Source organism: Apaloderma vittatum, unplaced genomic scaffold (genome assembly GCF_000703405.1).
Source record: "Apaloderma vittatum isolate BGI_N311 unplaced genomic scaffold, ASM70340v1 scaffold34721, whole genome shotgun sequence".
In the NCBI taxonomy this organism is placed as follows: domain Eukaryota; kingdom Metazoa; phylum Chordata; class Aves; order Trogoniformes; family Trogonidae; genus Apaloderma; species Apaloderma vittatum.
Window position 1 is genome coordinate 17,606 of NW_009701373.1, and position 20,073 is coordinate 37,678.

The 20,073-nt window shown below is 41.0% G+C and overlaps 1 protein-coding gene across 1 annotated transcript; it reads right to left on the bottom strand.

Annotated features, from left to right (window-relative positions):
• Positions 1-7,823: 7,823 nt before the first annotated feature.
• Positions 7,824-18,763, bottom strand: NDUFA12 (NADH dehydrogenase (ubiquinone) 1 alpha subcomplex, 12; the record flags this gene model as incomplete). Its single annotated transcript, XM_009879124.1, has 3 exons — positions 7,824-8,084; positions 17,586-17,673; positions 18,667-18,763. Coding segments are annotated over 3 exons (366 nt in total), but the record flags the coding sequence as incomplete, so codon positions are not given.
• Positions 18,764-20,073: the final 1,310 nt, after the last annotated feature.

Here is a 20,073-nt window from a genome sequence, read left to right on the forward strand (position 1 = left end):
CGAGCAGCTCCTTTCCGAAAGCTCTGTCTCCCCCTTTCAGGACAGTGTCACCATCCTCTCTGCAGGCTTTGCTTTTAAAGGGTGCTTTGGTAGTTGGGTTTCTTTATGGAAGAGAGAGAAATTCAAGGGCAAGTAGCAAATCTTCCTGCAAGTCTGGTGGAGATTTCCTTCTCCTGTATCATTCTTGGGAGGTTTTGCTCCTCAGTCAGCTTGGCAGGATTCAGTAGCCTTCACGCCGGTGTTTGACGCCAGTGCAGATGTCCGGGGTCTGTTTCAGACGCCTCCTGACCTCCAGCATCTGTAGGTCCCGTGTGTGACTGGGCAGTTCCACCCCTGCCTGGGATGTTTAAGAGAAGGATGGATGTTGTGTTGAGGGACACAGTTTAGTGGTGTTGATAGGGCTAGGGCAAAGGTCAGACTTGATGATCTTGAAAGTCTCTTCCAACAGAAACTGTTCTGTGATTCTATCACTCAAAGCATATGCTCCCTCTCCATGATCTGTAACAGGCTTATTTTAGTGGCAGCGGTTTTGTCCTCTGTTTTAATAATTATTCACAGAAAATTGCAGATTCTTGAATGGAGAGGTGTGTTTTCCAACTGCCAGGACAGATTCCAGCTGGAGAGACCTCTGAAGCCACCACAACTTCCGGGTGCGAGGCAAAGCTCTTGGTGTCACCTGCATCTCCTCCTGTCCACGAAACAGAAGAAAGAGCACAACTCCCTCATCAGCTTCTGTTTCTGGTTTCAGACTTGCTCTTCTGCACAGATTCACATTAATAATGGGCTCTCTGGGGCACAGACATCCTGAAATTAAGCTTGGATACACCCAGGAGGCCAAGCGTGCTGCCAGGAGTAGGCACCTGATTTAGACCCACAGTGACGAGGTTCAGTTTGAGATTCAGAGGTGATCTCTCCTGCCAGGGGCGGAGAGGTCTCTCTCTCAGGGAATTTTTGTGCCAAGTGGCCCGAGACACCCTTAGGCTGGGTCCCACAGAGACCTGAAGGTCAGGCTGGAGATGTTCAAGGTCAAGCTGAGGTGTGCCAAACAACAAAAACCATCTCACTTGTGCCAGGAGAGGTCTTACTGCTGAGTTGTGGGCGAGCGAGGTGTACCTGAGGTTCATGCCATAAAACCCTCGCACTTGGCTTTTTTAATTTGTACAGGAAAGCAGCTCCATGAACTCACCAACAGGAGTAAAGAAATCCTTTTCCTTTTTGACACAGCTGCCTCAAATTAAAACATGCTATGGTTTTCTTGCTTCCTCTGGCCTTGTTTCCCCGCAAGACACGAGGGAAGCGCCACACAGACAGATATTGCTGAATTTGGTTTTGCCTCATTGCATTTTTTACGGATGGCAACCCTCAAACAACAAACTATTAATAGGCCTGTCTCTCTGAACGCTCAACCACATGAGACTTCATCTGTTACATTCCGACTGTGTTTGATGGATTGTTACTCCATCAACTAAAAATCCTTTGGGCTATGAAGGATATAAAATAGTCCTACAACCCCTCGCCCTAAAAGTAATATTTAAAATATGTATCACAGGAAAAAAATGAGTAATCCATTAGAGGAGTGGGAAAAAAATGATACCACAGACAGAAAGACATAGATAAAATATTCTAGCAATATAAAGCAATGTAAAACAGAAGTCTCTTGAGCTGCAATTTGCTTAAGTGATGTTAACAGTAGTACAGATTATTTAAATAGATTTTGTAACTGCTGTTGTTATTACCAGAAATTAAATTACACTAAGATAATAATGTAGGGGTTTTGTGGCTAATTTACAGAAAGAAAAAGATAGGCTCCTAAAATTTTAGTTTGCTGCATATCTTTCTTAATGAGAACAAATTCCAAACCACTTAGATTTTAGAAGCAATTTGTGAAGCTGTCTTGTAATTATTGCTCCTGCTCTAAACACTTGCTTAAAAATTGGCCAACAACTCTTATTTTTGCTCATGTGCACACAATAGAAGTTTTATTTGTAACACCAAAATCAGTCTCTTCTGCCTTAGCAGGTTTGCAGTGTTGGATAAACTGATCTAAATTAAATGATTCATGATTTTAATTAACAAGCAAGAAACTCTGAATAGAGTATCAGCTTTTAACTTGTATTACATACCAACATAATTTGACCAAGCAAGTTTAGTATTGTGCTGGAAACTTTGTGATGCAAATTTCCAACTAAATATAGTCTTTAAATTTTGTATTTCTTTTTCCTACTAAAAGTTTATCTATGTTCATTCGTGTACACACGTATTGTTTATCACACATGAATTCCTCTTCTGATTTATTTCACTCTGTTGATATTTAATAGGAGAAAAAATGTGAATCAAAACCTCTAAGTAAAACGCATGAGGAAATTATAAATCAAAGTCTTAAAGTGCTTTTTCAAAAAACGAAACTGTCTTACAGGTAATTATTACATATATAAATTTTGAAAACATTGCTTTTTATCTCAAAATTCTGCTTTCATTCTTCCCTCTGTGTTTTTTGTATGTGAACAAAGCTAAGAGCACCTATAAAACTCGTCAGGCTGGGAAATGATGTTACGTGGGTTCAAGCAACTCAAAATGTTTGGCTCTTCAGCAAAGCGAAGTCTCTAGAGGCTCCAAGATCCTCTGCAGGCCGAGCATGTTGGTGTTGCTGCTGGCAGCTGGGAATGGCATGCACAGCAAAGCATTCCCTTCCCTGAACTCCTTGCTGAAATTCGGCTGGAAGCAAGAGCCACCGTTAGCTCTGGTGCATGGGCCATGCTCCACTTGGGAACCGGAGGGTGGTGTTCAGAGCTCAGCAGGTCTCGGGGAGGAAATCTCCACTGGGCATGTCCCCGCTGACACACGTTGCCCTGATCTCTTCCACTGAGACAGGCTTCACCCTCGTGCAACATGGCATTTACTGTGGGGTTTGTGTGAGGAGCCTGAAGTGCCACTTAAAGGCTGACACTCTCCCCCACACCTCAAAGTACCCACTTTTGCAAACACCACATGAAGGGAGGAGAACATTTAGACTTGCAGTTGTTTTAACCTCTTAGCAAAGCAAGGATCTCTTCCCTCTCTCTCCCTTGGTTGCCAGCAGAATAATAAGCCCCACAGATTTGGTAACTCAAAGGTTTCCCTTTGAATGCATCACAGCTGTGGAAAATATACACCCCATCTTTCTGGGCTGATGACTTCCAATTGTATCCAAAACAATAATTCCTGTAATTTCCACTCACGACTGCTTCCCAGCATCAACCTTAGCAGGAAACATCCCAAAAACTAGAGCCTGAGCTTATATGACATAGAAATATGACATGGTATCTGAATGTTCTCAGCGTGCCCTCAAGTTGCCAGGTGGGCAGAGTGTACAGAGCCAGTAGTACAGCACAGATTGGGCAGAAAGGACCTCCTCTCTTGGTAGCTTTCTTAAATAGTCTAGGATGTCCTCACCTGCCAATGATTTCTCCTTTTGATGTAGCTAGAAATGGTTATGAAATGTTAATTCTCTGTTCTTTACTATGAGGGTGGTGAAACACTGTCACAGATTGCCCAGAGGGGTAGTGGAAGCTCGATCCCTGAAGACATTTAAGGTCAGGCTTGATGGGGCTGTGAGCTGTTTGATCTAGTTCAAGATGTTCCTTCTTACTGCAGGAGGGTTGGACTGGATGACCTTTCAGGGTCCCTTCCAACCCAACGCACCCTATGATTCTATGCTGCAAACTCTTCAGTGAGATACTGGTTCTGCCCCTCTCCTACATCTTGTCTGGTGAAGTAATGTTTTGCCAAACCGAGCTACGGTGACTTCATTAGCTGCTTCCAGCATCACGGCTGATAGTTAAGTCCTGAGAGCATGGAACAGTGTTGTTTGTACTCACCCACAGCACAGGTCTTCTGTCTGCAACGCAACCTCCACCTGCTTCTACGCAGCCAGGGCGATTTTGGGGTCTTCAGATCAAAAGCTGGAGTTAGTGAGCGATGTGCTGCCAACGGATCCTGTTGATGGAGCCCACTCTTTGCTTTAATGCTGTGTTGTGCTGACCTGTGCTGTTGGACTACCAGGGTCTGGAGAAGCTCTCTGCTGGCAGAGAGTCAACCCCGGTGATGGGACTGGGCAGCACATCCTGCTGTGCAACGCCGGCTCGCTCGGTGTGGCGGGTTGCTGTGGCTGCAGAGCCGTGTTACACGCCCCAGTACTGACCTACTGTTGCATGAGGAGATGGTCTCCTGAAGCTTCTTCCTCGGTGACTTTCCACCCCAGTGTCTCACAGCCAGTCTCAGCTGTGTGGGGCAGAGAGGCACAGCCCCAGGCAGCAGCGAGGGAGGATGCGGTGCCCCCTTGAGCGAAGGGCTCCAGGCCAATGCCCGAGGCTGAGCCGAGCACGCTGTCAGCACAGCAATAGCTTGGAGGCAGCTACAGTGAAGGGCTCAACCGGACCGTTGGGAAGTGGGAAGCTACTGTTAAAAGCAAAATTTTAAAATAAAAGTGAGTTTCAGCACTCTGCTGCACCTTTTAATGAGATGGTTCCAATGTCAGAAAGTTGTTTCTTTTAAAACTCACATTTAGTGCAACGGGAATATTCTTGCCAGTGCTTCAGTTGCACTTGGTTGAAGACACCATCTGCTGTGACTCTTGGCCAGCTTGTCATTTAAAATGTCATTTAGACTGGAAAGCAACTCAGCCCGGATATGGAGGCAGATGCCATCAGCAAAGGTGAGCTTCCGTAAGTGAATGAGGTGGCTGATAAAAAGACTGAATTGCAGAAGCATTTACAGAGAGCCCTGTGGAAAACCGCTGATTTTTCTGCATATGCTTTATTTTCTGTACATGCCTTATGCAATCTATCTCGGAGAAGCAATATTACAAGAGATGTCAGTGAAATTCTGCATTTAAAATCCAGCTTTGTGCTGAGGAAAGCAGGAAGAGCCATTTTCTGTCCTCTCCAGAAACAGGATTGATGGTATTTTCCAAACCAAACTGCTGAGTCCTAGGCTTGCTTCAGTGGTATAGGACAAGCCCATTTTCCTGCCTTTTAGTGGAGTATTGCTGCACAAAAAGCTGTTCAAAACTGTTTGCTCCCTCAACGTTTCTGTTCCAGCTGACAACAAACCAACTCTGAGGCCTCTTTCTTCAGCACAGGTGTAAGAAGTTACCACATTCGTGCCTGTCCCCTGAATACTGAGGCTCATCCCCAGCTGTACCTACTGCCAGGTGTTCAGGCTTCAAACCAAACCAACCACAGGATGAAGAAGGGAGAGGAATGAAATACGGAGAAAATTGATTAAAAAGAAGTAGAAGCTAGAACTAACAGAGTTAATTGCTCTACCCAGGTTTGTGCCCACAGGGCGCGTATAGATGAGTGTCAGTAATGAAGCTCTTCAGCAGCCTGGGGCAGTCTTGGTTCTTAAGGGCAAGTAATCTATCAAGATGAAAAACGTGAAGGAGTCCTTTCCATGTGTGCTGCTCGGTATGGCTCAAATTGCTTTTCATCTGTGCTCTGTGCTTTCGTTGACTTAAAGGAAATTAAACATTACCTTTTTTTAATTGGATTGGTTTGGAGATTTCACTAAGTGTTACTTCCTAATAATTTAAAGACTAGAACTAGCTTAAGGCAATTAAAACTAAGAGAAAACCAAACAAAACACCTTTAAGTAACTAATTAATCCAGAATTTGATTTAAAAAGGAAGCAACTGGGGGTTAAGTGACCCAGTCAGGTGGGGATGACAAGAAGCCAGTACAGAGCCAGCAGTGCAGCCGCTAGGGTGGCTTACTGGGGATAGAAATAGTATTTTTTTATCTTCTTCACAGGCAAGAGCAAGAACATACTATGTTCAAAACCCTTCTTACTCATAAGATAATTTTTATTAATTAGTGTACAGAGCACGGGTGCTGCCAGGGGCTGCAGGGTCACCTTCGTGAGGGGAGGCCAGGGGTGCCCCAGGCCAGACATGGCAGCACCTCTGGGAAATAGCGTCTAAGTAACGACAAAAACACTGCACAGGGAGAAGAGGGTGGGAAGAGAAGCGTGCAGCAGCCACAAAAACACCAAGGTGAGAGCAGGAGGAGGGTGAGGAGGTTCTGCAGGTGCCAAAGGGGAGAATCCCGGCAGCCCCAGGAGGAGCCCACACTGGAGCAGGCAGGTATTGTCCAACAGGAACTGCAGCCTGCGGAGAGCCCACACTGGAGCGGGTTTATCACGCGGGGAAGACCCATGCTGGAGGTGGGGGAATGCACGAAGAAGGAGCAGCAGAGCTGTTATGGACTGACCACAACACCCACGGTCCAGCACCACTGCAGGGGGCAGGCAGAGGGGTCAGGAACAAAGACGTGAAGTTGAGCCTGGCCAGGGGAAAGTGTTGGTTTGTAAATTTTTGCCTTTGTTTCTCACTATGCACATTTTCAAGTCAGAGAACCACAGATTTGTTGAGGTTGAAAAGACCTTTAACATCAAGTCTAACTCTTAACCTAGCAATGACAGGTCCACCACTAAGCCAGGTCCCCGGGCACAGCATTGACACGGCTTTTAAATACCTCCAGGATGATGACTCAGCCACTTCCCTGGGCAGCCTGTTCCAGCGCTTAACCACTCTTTCAGTGAAAAAATTTTTCTTAATTTCCAATCTAACCCTCTCCTTGCTGCAACTTGAGGCCATTTCTTCTTGTCCTGTCACTTGTTACTTGGAATAAGAGACTGACCCCCACCTTGCTAAAACCTCCTTTCAGCTGGCTGTAGGGAGCAGCAAGTCAAGTCTCTTTTGCTCATGTTGGTAACCAGCAAACAGTCTCCCCATCTTTATCCCAACCCATGAGCTGTGTTCTCCCCCATCCAATGGAGGGGGTGGAATGAATGAGGGGCTGGGTGGGCATCTCACCACCATCAGTTATCTACAGACCAGGTCATCAGATACAGGAAGCCTTGTGAAGAGCGCAGCTCTGCTAAAAAATAGTAGCAGGCTGTAATAAGAATCAATCAACTACAAGATACAGAAAAAAAGCCACAGCCCCACCAACACTTTGAAATATGAACAGGTTCTGTTACATTTTACTTCTCCGTCTCTCACAACAGTACGCATTTTCAAACTTTCAAAGACCTTTAAAGTTTTGTTGCAACAGTGCAAACTGCCCATCCCAAATCCTGTGAGAACATGTTCTAACGAATCTCAGTAACACAAAAGTAACAAAAAAGATTTTTGTGACAGGGAGCCCTTTGCTTACGGCTGAGTTTCTTTAGGGGCTGAGATGTCATTTGATGACTGTAGCCTTACAAGTTTTATATTATGTATCGTACTACACTGTAATACAGCAATGCTTGCATACTCATGCACAAAGAATTTATGAACAAAACCTATAATCCTTGATTGGCCTTATTATTCTAACTTGTCTTATAAATATTTAAAAAAACTGGCTTCCTAAAATAGCACAAGTAGTTCATTATTTGCCACACAGAGACTATAGTAGGATAATGTTCAAGATGAGAATCCTGTATTTCAAATTTATATTTGTATTCTATTGAATAGCATAAATGTGGCAAGTGACTAGCACAGGAATAGTTGTCATGCTAAAAAAAAGATTTTTAGGGCTGCTTATGTGAAGACAATAGCCACTGACAATATGATTTGACATTGCCTTGAAGGACATGGATTATGGGTGTTGACAGGGCTAGGAAAAAGTGGGACTCTATGATCTTGAAGGTCTCTTCCAACCAAAACTGTTCTATGATTCTACGATAAAAAGACCAATACCTCGACGAGATTAAGACTTGTTATGTATTCTGTTCTCTACCTCTTCCCAATGTTTTCTCACTTGTTTGCCTCCCAATTCAATAAACTAAACTACAGCTGTTACAGGAGGCTTTTATTTTGAACAAAACCAGTGAAAATACAATTTACACTGAAAGCCAAGGCAGATGCATGTCACATTTGTTATTTGCTAGCTGTTGTAGGTGGGACCCACTCTTGTATCTTCTTGCGAGTAGTAGAGTAAGGTACGTACTGTCCGGGAGTGCCACTCAGATTGAATTTATGGTTCTCCCAGATAAATTTACGAGCAACTGGTGGATGAGTAGTTGGAGGGTCATCCGTCATTGAATGAAGCCAGCGATGCCTTAAGAGGAAAAAGACACATTATTATTAAGGAACATTATATGATCCATAAACAAGTCTTCCTCCTGACTTCTCCAAAGGGACACAAAGTATTTATTTTGAGGTGGTGGTGGGGGAAATACAGGATACTGATTTTAAGTAATTATACAAACATAACTGATAAATAAGGGTTCCGCTTCCAAGCAACTAAAAACATACCTGAGTTCGAATGTCTTGTTCCTCTGTACGCTTAGTATTTGGGCAGAGAGTGTTTAATTTTGTATGTGTCTGTATGGCCTTAACCAGACAGTCAGGCCAAGGTAGGCACTACAGATGACAAAACTGCAAGGTTTTGCTGTCTGGAATTTTTATTGGGTTTTGGTTTGGTTTTTTCGGTATGTAGTTGTTTGGGGTTTTTATTGCCAAAAGATTATGCTGCGCAACTATTTCGATACCATCTCCAAAGCATTCATGAGGCTACCACCAGGGATATAGATTAATGATGCAGGTTGACCTAAAATAATCACATTTATTGCACAGTCAGTAAACATCCAATTATTAATACCAATCAGTAATGGGGTAATTACCAAGCTATTACAGTGATTATCCTTTACCTATGAACTAAATGTCAATCCTCCCCTGTGCACACAACATTAATGATCAAGCAAAGTATTTTCCATAACAATTTACTGAAACACTACAGCAGGGATCAACTGAATTGATTTCATCCCATCACTATTTCAGTGCCCAAAGCAACTTTCAAACCTGAATAACACTTTAATTATCTGTCGGTTTACGCATACTTCATACAGTATGCAGTTATGACAGAAGTGAAGCTCTAACTTTTTGCAAGCTTATGTATTTTTTTTACTGATGTAGAGTTAAAGAGGCTTCTGCTAATCAGCTTCTGCTGAAGACTTAATCTAAAAATAAGAAGTCTTCTATTCCAGTTGATATTAGAAAGCCTAAAAATTGCATCTTCAGCCTTTAGCAAGACACATTTATTGATACAGCAAAATAAAACCACAATAAACATAGTGAGAAATAGACTGACAAGTATATTCTAAGTCTGAAGAGCCCTACAGAAGGTTAATTATCTTCTCAGACAAATAGCTTCTAGACATTTATTTCAGGAAAAGAAAAAAAATCACAGCTTTGGATATAACTTTAGATCAAAATCTCACTTTAAAAAATGACAGCCACATGTTCATTTTCTGTAAGTGAAAACCAAACAACACCAATGAAAACCACACATAGGACTAAGGACTGCTAGGAAACTGGTTTGAATACAAAACCAGATGGAATCATAAGATCCTTTAAAAGTACAAAGAAAACCTTGTTTAGAGGTAAAGGATGGCCTCCTATGTTTGAGCGCGGTGCTGACAACAATGACAAAACCAAGGTCGTGGGTTCAATTCCTGCTCGGTCCCCATGTGTTGCCTCGTCTAGTCGAGAGGTGGCGTCCCTGCCCATGACAGGGAGGTTGGACTAGATGATCTCTAAGGTCCCTTCTAGCCCAGGCCATTCTATGATGATGATGATGATGATGAAATGATCCACGTAGGAGTTTCAAAGTTATACACATGTTCAGATTAAGCGACCTAATGCAACATGAATGAGAAGGGGATCCCTCTTCTCCACCCCACCTCTGTAAATCTAGTATCACTTGAAGTAAGTATTTTCCACTACTTGTGTTAAAAAAAGAATGTTTTAGGTCATGACTTCTGCCTGGAAGAAGGCATCCCCATAGCACTACTAATTACCATGTGGTCTGAGGATGCAGGATGAGCCTTGCTCAATTTTAAACCTGGTATTACCAGCCTCCCAAATGCCCACGTCACATCACACAAAGCTCTGACCTTAGGGGAACTCCCTCTCTCATTTCACACCCATTAGAAGAATCTGTGTATGAGTGTGCTTCACACCACCTGAGCTAGCACCAAAGTTGGCAGAAGCACTGTAATTTGACAGAGGTAGGATCATACCCAAAAAGAGGTAGGATCATACCCAAAAAACCAGCACTCCATTGCTAAAACAAAGTAGCACACAGTCTGGGGCACAGACGGGGAAAAAACAATCCACAGATTCATATAAATTCTGCCAATATTGACTGAAGTATACTGCATGGCAAAATACTTCACAGTATCAGAGGAGCCTCAGCTTTTCAAAATCGCTTGCCATAATACAAAGAGGCAGCTTTTGCTCACACACCTTCGCCCAGTGGTGCTTCTGGTCATAGTGGATAGGGGTCCTGCAAACAAACCCCTGCTTATGCACCTCTCGCCACGCCTCACCGTCCTCACACTCCCCCTGAGTCGTATACACCAACATGACAAACAAAAAATGGTCTTTTCAGACAGAAATGCAGTTACAAAGACCCTGACAGACAGGCTGGAGCAGGTGGAGCCCAGAAACTGTATTAAGGCACAGTTGAAATCAACTAGATTTCAAGCTTGCATGATGTCTGGCACCTCTGCCATCAGAAGCGCATTTATATTGTACATTTGCTGCTTGAAACATCAGAAAAATCATCATGATATTGACTTATTTACTCATTTAACAGAATAGTTTTATTCTGTCATTTAAACTACTGTTCTGTAGCTTTTCTAGTGCTAAATCCATGAAGTCTTCAAATACACAGTATTGTGGAGTAATTAATGTATTTGCTTTCGGGATTTTCAGAAGTTCTACAATATCAATACAAAACCATGCTGAAATTTAAATAGATTAGCAAAACCATTCCTTAAATTTCACTTTTTCACTAGAAAGTAGAAATAAAATTGCTCACTTATGAGACATGTCAGTACGGTCAGTTTTCCACAGCAGTGGGAAATGCATTACTTCAGATGATACCAGATTTACATAGGAGAGTTGGGGAAAGAGGAGAGGGATCACCTTCCCATTCATGTTGCACTGGGCCACCTCATCTGAACATGAGTGTGACTGAAATACCTAAAGAGATTTCCAAAGTTCATCTAGAGCTCCACTAGCTATTATTTATGCTTATATTTAAGAGTCTCAGGGCTTAAGTCTGGTCACAACAGATTGCTCTTAGAAGCCCAACATGTGCCTTACAAAAGCATTTCAGTTTGCAAAGAGTCTGTTCTCTCAAAAAAAAGCTCCCACTCTCCACTTCAGAAAAAATATGTAAAATCTGAAAACTTTATTTTAGGAAGACTTTTCCCTTGACAACTTCCCTCAAAGAGTCCTTTGAAGCCCTGATGTCTCATAGGCTCTACTCCCAGATGCACATGAAAAGCTTTTCATGCACTAGATTGAACAGTCTGAATAAAGAGATTTGACGTCTTGCAGATGGCCAGATTTCTATACAAACTCTGCCTATAAATCCATGCATGGAAAAACAGATTCAAAAGCAATTAATGACTTAAAACCTACAAAGGAGCAGACAACTTAGAACAAAGAAAATCAGGAGGATAGCAAAGGCTCTGAAGAGGCTGAAGCAGCTTCCTGAATCAGAAAGCAGTCACTGGCAGGCAGACTGAGGGTAGCAAAGCCTCCAGGTTTTTCCTTGGGTAAACTCAGGAAAGACACCTTGAAATATCTTCAAATGCTCTTGAGACTATGTAGAATTTTCTCCCAAGTCTTAGACAAATATTTAAAAGCAAGGAGACTTCGAACTGAAGCTATGAGGGACTGGAGCCAATTACATGATGCACAAGCTGTCAAACAAGAACCAATGCTACACAAACTCCGTAGCTACTACCATATGTGCATCTGCAAGGTTCAGGCACCATCTACGTAAGTTCAGGATGTTTGCCAACTTGTTAGCATCCACTTTTTTCAACAAGTTAACCATCTTGCAAGAAGACAAAAGAGACAGCAATGAGACAGCATCCCATTTACCAGAAAACATCACACTAGCATTTAATTTAGTTACAAACTCCACAAATTTATTGTGAAGCTACTGAAAGGACAGAAATTTTACCACTCTCCCTCCCCTCCCCCCCCCCGGCCTTCCCTTTTCTGTTCAATCTCTGTTTCATTTTCTGGAGGCAGACTTGAAAAGCAGCAATTCTACAGGAGAATAGCACACTGTTTTATATTTCTTGGTATGTTGGCACTTTAAGTCTGAGAACACAGTATCACAGAACGGCCTAGGCTGGAAGGGACCTTAGAGATGATTTGGGGACCGAACAGGGATGCTAAATTCCTCCCTCCTTCAGCTGTCAGATCAACTAAAAAAGAGGATGCACATTATTAAGCTGAAGTTATATTTTAAATATTTCATTGTATGAAGTTAGCATTCCTGAATCTCCTTCCAAATATGTCAGATTTGTATCATAATGAAATAAACATCAAAGTACAGGACTGATATTATACATACATAGGACAGAGTTGGCAAAATGAAGTGTGCCTGCCAAAGGAAAAATCTGTTCTCAAATTATAGTTCTTCTTTTCCTAGAGGACACAACATACTGAAAAAGCAAATTATTTTTAACTAGTTTGTATACATACAGCAGTTGTCAATTTGTTTTTGCAAAGTATTTGGCCAAGACACAAACCAAATTCCATGAAACCAGATAAATGGTAAACGAACAGTGTGCAGGCAGCCAGGAAAGGCTTTGAATGCGATGCAAATGTAAACTCAAGCTCTTCCCAATTTTAACTATAGGAGTACCCTGATCACTGAATAGTAGATAGGAGCCCATTGCAGGAATTAGCAGACTCATAGGGAACTTCTGCATGAGATGTGAACATAAGCTAAAAATCAAGACTGGTACTGAAATTATTATTTTTTTAAAAAAAATGCTACTCTCTCCGCTGACCCCAAGCAGATTAAGGACATTAAGATAGTCATTCCTCTGCCCTTACCTTCTTTCAATGGAAATAACCAATAAGCCCTTAGATGTGAGCATCAAAGAACCAGGAAACACAAGTCTGGAAGGGATTTAGACACTCTGTGTATGTTTTAGGCCCCAGCAAGTACCAGCTACACCCACACCACTCTCAGTAGACGCCTGCTTAAATTGTTATGGAGTTGCTCTAAGACTGGCTTGCTCGTCTTCCCAAACCAAGTTATGCCAGTGAAGATGAGCAGAATTTTTTAGTGGTAAGGACAGCTATGACCAATCTGTTTCACTCCTTCTGTAACAAATTTGCCACTTCTTATCCTACCCATCTACCTGTGGAAGACAGACCGTGCCTTTCCTTTCTGCAAGAGATTAAATACTTCAAGATTATATCCATGGTCATTTCCTTTCCTTTTTTTTTAAAAAAAAAAAAAAATCTTCCCAAATGTCCTCGGAGGTCTGACTGTTCTTGCTGCTCTTCCCCAGGTTTCTTCCACTGGTCTTTGTGTTTGGGTTAGTTTTTTTTTTTTTTCAAGAGGATTGTACCCAGAGTCAAATGTTATACTTTCTGGTAATAAGCCGAAAGGAAGACTCACTCAGCATGAGTGCAGACAGCAATTCTTTGTACTTCTCAGGACAGCACCCTTCCTTCTCAGCGCTAGGATAATGTGGACTTGACCCTGCCCATGGCTCTCCTCCAGCACACCATAAAGCAAGAGGCTGCAGGTGTCAGAAGAGCAGGGTCTTGCCCTCTGCCTCTGCCCTGTTTCACTCCTCCTTTGCCTCTTGTGATCATGAAGAGAGACAAGGCAACTTGCTATGCTGCCAAGCTTATGAGTGCAGATAACCTGCAGCTGGTAATAACATTCATGAAAAGAGTAGCACGAAGGTCTTTGATTCACCTCCCTATGTTTTACACCTCTAATATTTCACTTCTCTGTGCAGGCTTTAAGGTGGGAAAAGCTTCTCTGGGCAGGCTTTAAGGTGGGTGACACTGCTTTAAGCACATCTCCTTACTAATAAACCTGACCAAGAACATTCCACCTAGGCTTCAGCTCACCGAGGATCCAAGCCTGCTTTTACTGGCCAGGTGGGAGAGTGGATGACGAGAACTATAACCCCTACAGCCCATGCCCCAGGAAAAGAGCAAACTGCATTATTATCAAGTAAATCTTTAAGACAGCCAGTTTTTACTATGAAAACTCTTTGTCTGTGAAAATACTTTCAGTAGCCTAACTGGTATGTACAAACCGCTCAGCGATCCCAAGCAGTCACACGTTCCTCTTAAGATTAACGTCAACATTTTCAACCCTGAAATCTTTCAGAAGCTTTTCAACAGAGCCAAAAGTATAAAGTATTAAACCTGAAAGTAATTTATCATCTTCTTGCTTGTTTTTTTAATTATTTCTCAGCTAACAGAATAAACGCTTTGCTTTTAATGAGTGTATCTGTATGTAAGTTGTGACTGCATGAAGCAGCATATGCCAGCTGTATAAAAGTGTATCACCTGGGACTCCTAGAGGTGATTTGCTAACTAGTATTTTTAGGCTGAGACATATATGAATGAGGAACAAAAAAATGATACTGGGCCTCCTAACATAAAGCAGAAACGAGCTCAACACACTTCCCAACAGTTAGAGTAGTTCTGTAACGGAGACATGTACATAAGCACTAAATAGACTGCACAGAAGCATCAGTATAAACTGATTTAACCTTCATTATTTATACATTCACAGAGCACATCTGATCAGTGTATTCAGAAATGGAAGTACTAAGTTCCTGCAAACAACATGCTCTCAACAGGAGACAAAACAAGTGTTTCAGCTTTTCTAACTGTTGAACAGTGTAAAAGACATAGAATCATAGAATGGCCTAGGCTGGAAGGGACCTTAGAGATCATCTAGTCCAACTTCCCTGTCATGGGCAGGGACGTCACCTCTCGACTAGATCACGATACCCAAGGCTCCGTCCAACTTGGCACATCTTCGCATAGGTCAAAAATATGTTCCGGGTATCTTGCATAGCATTACAAGAAGATTAATATTCCTCACTTCCAATAAAAGTATTGAGGAAATTAAAAAAAAATAATTAACTTGTCTCAAATGAAGTAGAGACCAACGTCTTGATTTTGAAGATAAAAAGAGAAAACCCAGAGTAACAAAGAGGTTAAATAACACAACAAAATCACAAAAACCCACAAGCCTACATATTCTGGTTTGGCAACATTTTTAAAAAGCAACAGTCTCAATTCCCTGTACAGTAGACATATGTCAAAACAACACTTGATTTCCTTCAGACTGAGATTTCAGTACATCCGCTGTCAAAAGACATTGCGTCAATTATTTCAGAATACTGAAAATACTCAGTAGTTCTGAAAATCTGTACTACAATATGTTATTACACGAGGTGTTTTTTCTTGGTGCTTTTTCCTTTTCTCCAGTATCTGACAGAAGGTAAAGGGTAGCTAAATGAATTCTCATTTTATTTTTTCCCGACAGTTGGTTTCAATATACCAAAATGCTTTTTTTTTTTTACCCAATTCCACTACACACAGTAAGGTCTACCTGATTGTGTATCAGTAATCAGTCATAGTTCACAATCTTGGAGGCACATGCCTGAGCACAAGAAGCACAGTGTATTCAACAACAAGAAAAATTAAGAAAAACAACCTGTAGGATGACTTATAGCAAAAAAATGACGTAATTTTCCTGCACATCTGTTAGTGTTCTCTATACTTTCCAAGAAAATAGTGTAATCAGCAGGATAATTAGTAGTCTAATCTTTCATACAGTAGGATTTTTAGAAGAGTACTACAAAATCACTACAAACTAGTTAGCATTACTATTTAAAGAAGAATTATCTGAAATCTCTAGGTTAGCCTTGGTGTCAACCCTCAATTTTGTTAAGTGTCATCTTCAGGTATGACATTTGCAAAATATTTTCCAAAAGGAACACCAGCATAAACAATGTAGTAAAACCTGCTTCCACCTCCAAAGGGTACAGCAACATACTCATAAACTGCTCTACTGAGCTGAATTAACTAAAACTTGGAATCAAGAATACCTTAGAAGTATTCAGATCATGACCCAGTGGTTACAATGCTACTTCATATACTTCCCACTTGACCCAAGGATATCAAATTTGTCTCACCGTTCCATCTGTTTAAGGGAAGGATAGTGCTTGAAGAAATAAACCTTTTTTTTACAACTGAGAGGACAGATACTATCATGCTATGGACCAAGTTAATCTCTTGGTTAACAGTAGTAATTCCACACATTCTAAATTTATTAACAGTCTCAATTAAGAAGTCTATAGCATGTTAAAAGTATGTTTCCGAAGAAAAGATTTTAGAACACAGGACTGTTCACCCTTTCATATCCCATTGCACCAACCTGTTTTGAAAATAATGAAATATTTACTGTTTCTTCTAGGTCAACTTTTCCTGTACTGATAGGAAAACAAGTTTTTCTAACCTCACTAATTTATGTGATCTAAACAAGCTACTTAATCCTGGAAACATCACTTTGATATTCAGGAAGAAACCCTTTACCAAGATTTTTAAGTACATAATAAACAACTCATAGGCATGTGCAAAGAAAAAAAACTAACATTATTATGCAGGTAACAAGGAACAGCCCCTCACTGGCACAAACTTGCTAGTTTGGAGGTTCTAATGTCACTTTTGAAAAACAGTGCCATTAGGCTCTTACTGGAGAGGACAGAAAACAAGCATTAACTGCATCAAACATAATTTTAAGGCTTGGAGAATATGAAACAAAATTGACTACCCAGACAGTCTCCTCACACATTTTTCGTGTTCTAATAAGAGCCACAATTTAGAAGTTTAGAAAATCAGTCTCAGCCTTGGCACAGAACTTCACAGGAATAAATAACAGCCAATGTTCACCAATGCTCAGTCTACCCAAGCACCTCTTACTCCTCTCCACCTTTCCTTGCTTTGGGGCTGAAGCACCATTCACGTTCCTCAAGAACCGGGTAGGCATTATTTTTGCTAGCATATGCCATTATTTGGTGTGTGTTTTTCCTAAGTTATTTAGGAAGAGAAAAAAAAAGTTATGAGCTGTGTGGCCAGAGACCTTCTAGAACTCAAGGTTGCACAGAATTATTACAGAAATGCATGAACAGAAAATAAAACCTTAAGAAAAATTATGGTCAAGTGGCAGCCAACATACTGAGCATCCCAGCCCTTCACTGTTCATCATCTTGTAGAGTAACAAAGTACATCAATTGAAACAATTATGCTCTTAACACCTACAGATTAAGGAATGTTGCTCCATCACTGCCTTACACTCTCTAGGCTCTCATCTAGAATGGATAATAAAATTTTTTCTACCTCTGGCTCCTCAATGCTGTTGCAGGCTTTGCGAAACCATTAACATGGAATCACGACTAATAAGGAAAACTGGAAGACTGGCTTGACCTGTTCACTGTGGCTGGCAAAATGCTTTTCTCATTTCAAGAAGCAGTGAGTGCTACTGTTAAGACAGTGAGCAATACAGTATTATGAACGTAGTTCAAAATTAGAAGTCACCAGTCTGAAATCTTCTGGTCATATATATGATAGTTGCATTCAAGAAAACTTTATTACCATAAAACTTAATTTTTAAAAATCTTCTGCTTTGTAATACAAGAAAATATAGAGGCAATTACAGAACTGATATCTATCCATACTACTAAGCTAAATGGTTTACCATTCAGGGGGCACCATACTGCCATCAACTTCCCAAAATGTATTTTTGCCATTCATTTCTTCAGTATAGATGACCCATCTGTGTCGACCTTAAATGAACAAACAGAAATATTGCATTAGATCAGAAAAATAAATTATTTTCATATAAAGGAGAGAATTCATTAAAACACAAAGAGAAAAGTATTTTGACTAAAGTATCTACCACTATGGGAACTTATTCCAAAGTCAGCAGAGCTTTTATTTTTCTAAGTCTTCTCTGTATTTCCATTGCTACTGTATTTTTCTACAGCCGAATCTAACGCTCATGAAGAAGCAAGTATTACCTCTATATAAGTAACAGGAAACAGCAATTTACAAAATTTTCAGGCAGGGGAACAGGTCTGGGCATCTTTTTCCCCATTAGGAGTCTTTTCCAAAAGGACTTTGTCATTAGTAACCTGAGATTAAATTAAATTTCATCCATATAAGCTACCAAGCAATGTTTACCAGCAATTGCTTTCCCCAGGTCCCCTACAAGTTAACGTACACTGGGCAGACACTGGCCTAATTAGCGGGTCAATTGCTTACATGTCACCACCATTGTTTTAGGTGCTACCTTTTCAAGTATTCTCCAAATGTTATTTAAAATCTCATTGCTTATAGTAATAGGAAGTTTAAGCTAACCTGTGTTTCTTTGCCCTGAAGTGATCATAGAAGTACAGCTGTGAGGCAGTTTTAAAGTTCTCTTTCTCTCCTTACCTGTTAAGCTACTAGCTTTTAGGTCAAGGATCACATTAAGCTCTCAATCACATTATCATATAGGCATACCTACACAGAGAGCATTTGCTTGGCTTATTTTTATCCCCTATTTGTTATTTCAGATTGACTGAAAATTTGACTGATTGATTGCAAATGAATTGAGGGAAGCAGTGGAGAGGCAGAAGGTGTCAAAACATTTCTAAGCGCCCCCTCTCAAAAACTCGACACACGAGCTCACATCAAGTGCAAGGAAGTCAGGTGGGCAACAAATTCTATTTCACTACCAGAAACTACACAAGCTATACAAAGCTTCAGTCAGGAGGTGTTCACATTAGCACACATACCAAAGAAGTTTCTTTTGTCTTCATAGTATTTGTTTCCGTATTTGTCTGTTCCTACCAGTGTACCAGTCTTCAAATCATTGACTCTGTGAATTTCCAAAACAAGTTTCAATTGCCATCATCTTAGAATGAAGTTGTGACAGACATTTCTTAGGGGTTGTTAAAAATCTGTAATGAAAACTCTTAAACATGTGTATTTCAAGCTATTAAAAAATTTATTCAAGTTTAAGGATAAAACATAATCACCAATTCCTCCAACTGACGTCAGTATGCCTTTACCGTGCACCCCACTGAGAGGATAATAAAAGTCATACAAAAGAGCTTTTGGGAGCTATTATTTATTTAAAAGCTCTTCATAGTAGAAGCAACTCTGCAACAGAGCAATTTAATACCCAGAGAACCTTAAATACTGTGGAAGGGACTCCCAGAGACACACATTAATTCACTTAGTTGAAGATGTTACCATGCTTCTTAATTATTTGTTACTACCGTTAGTGCTTGAATCGCCACGGAAAGCGGTCAGCACCGAAGCAGGTTAAGACACCTCGTGTGGGCACTAACCTCCAGGAGAGGAACAGTAATATTTCAAGCCACCATAGCTGTTTGCCAAGGAAATGCATGATAAATCCTAAATTGCAATGGTTACTTTCTAGCTTTTCTGTAACTGTGAAAGATGCGTTTACTCTGCCACTGCAGATAAGGTATATACCAACTGCAACTCTGTATACAGAATGTATTTTAACATTATTGTACATATCAATAGTTAAACTAGGACGTACACTTGCATGCTCTTGTAGTTGGGAGTCTAACTATGCAACACAAGACAAAGGGGTTTTTTTAATGCCTTTTCTCCCAAGATGCATGAAAGCAATAACCATTCCACCAGGTATTCATTTTAAACCTCTGTGGTCTCAGGCAGAAAGATTCTCTGCCACAGCTCTCCTCTGTCCAAGAAACACTCAAAGATCTCTAGCTGAGCTATCTAAGCTCGAGCCCCCAGCTTCAGAAAAAAGGAAAGCCATTTCACTGCTGCCTTTCCTTCCTTCTTCCTCTCCTTTTCTGGCAAGGGTTCTTGTGCTCTTGTCCATTCTTCATGCCCCAAATACTGATACCAAACACTAAGAATTACTTATGGCTTCCAGAGGACACTTTCCAGATAACTTCACGGAATCCTGATTTAGGAAAATGTTTCCAGGCACACAAGCTCTTAAGAACCGGACTTCTACAGCACAAAACCTTCCCACCTTAGAGGGAAACAGAGAAAAGCAGGGAAATTCAGAATAAAAGCCCTGCAGAGAAAAAATTTCCTGACTTGGGTAAATAATTTTTCCAAGTTACAGTAATCACCTCTTAAACACACCAAGTGTTACAAGACAGATACACCTTGATTACTCTTCCCGTGCACGCCAA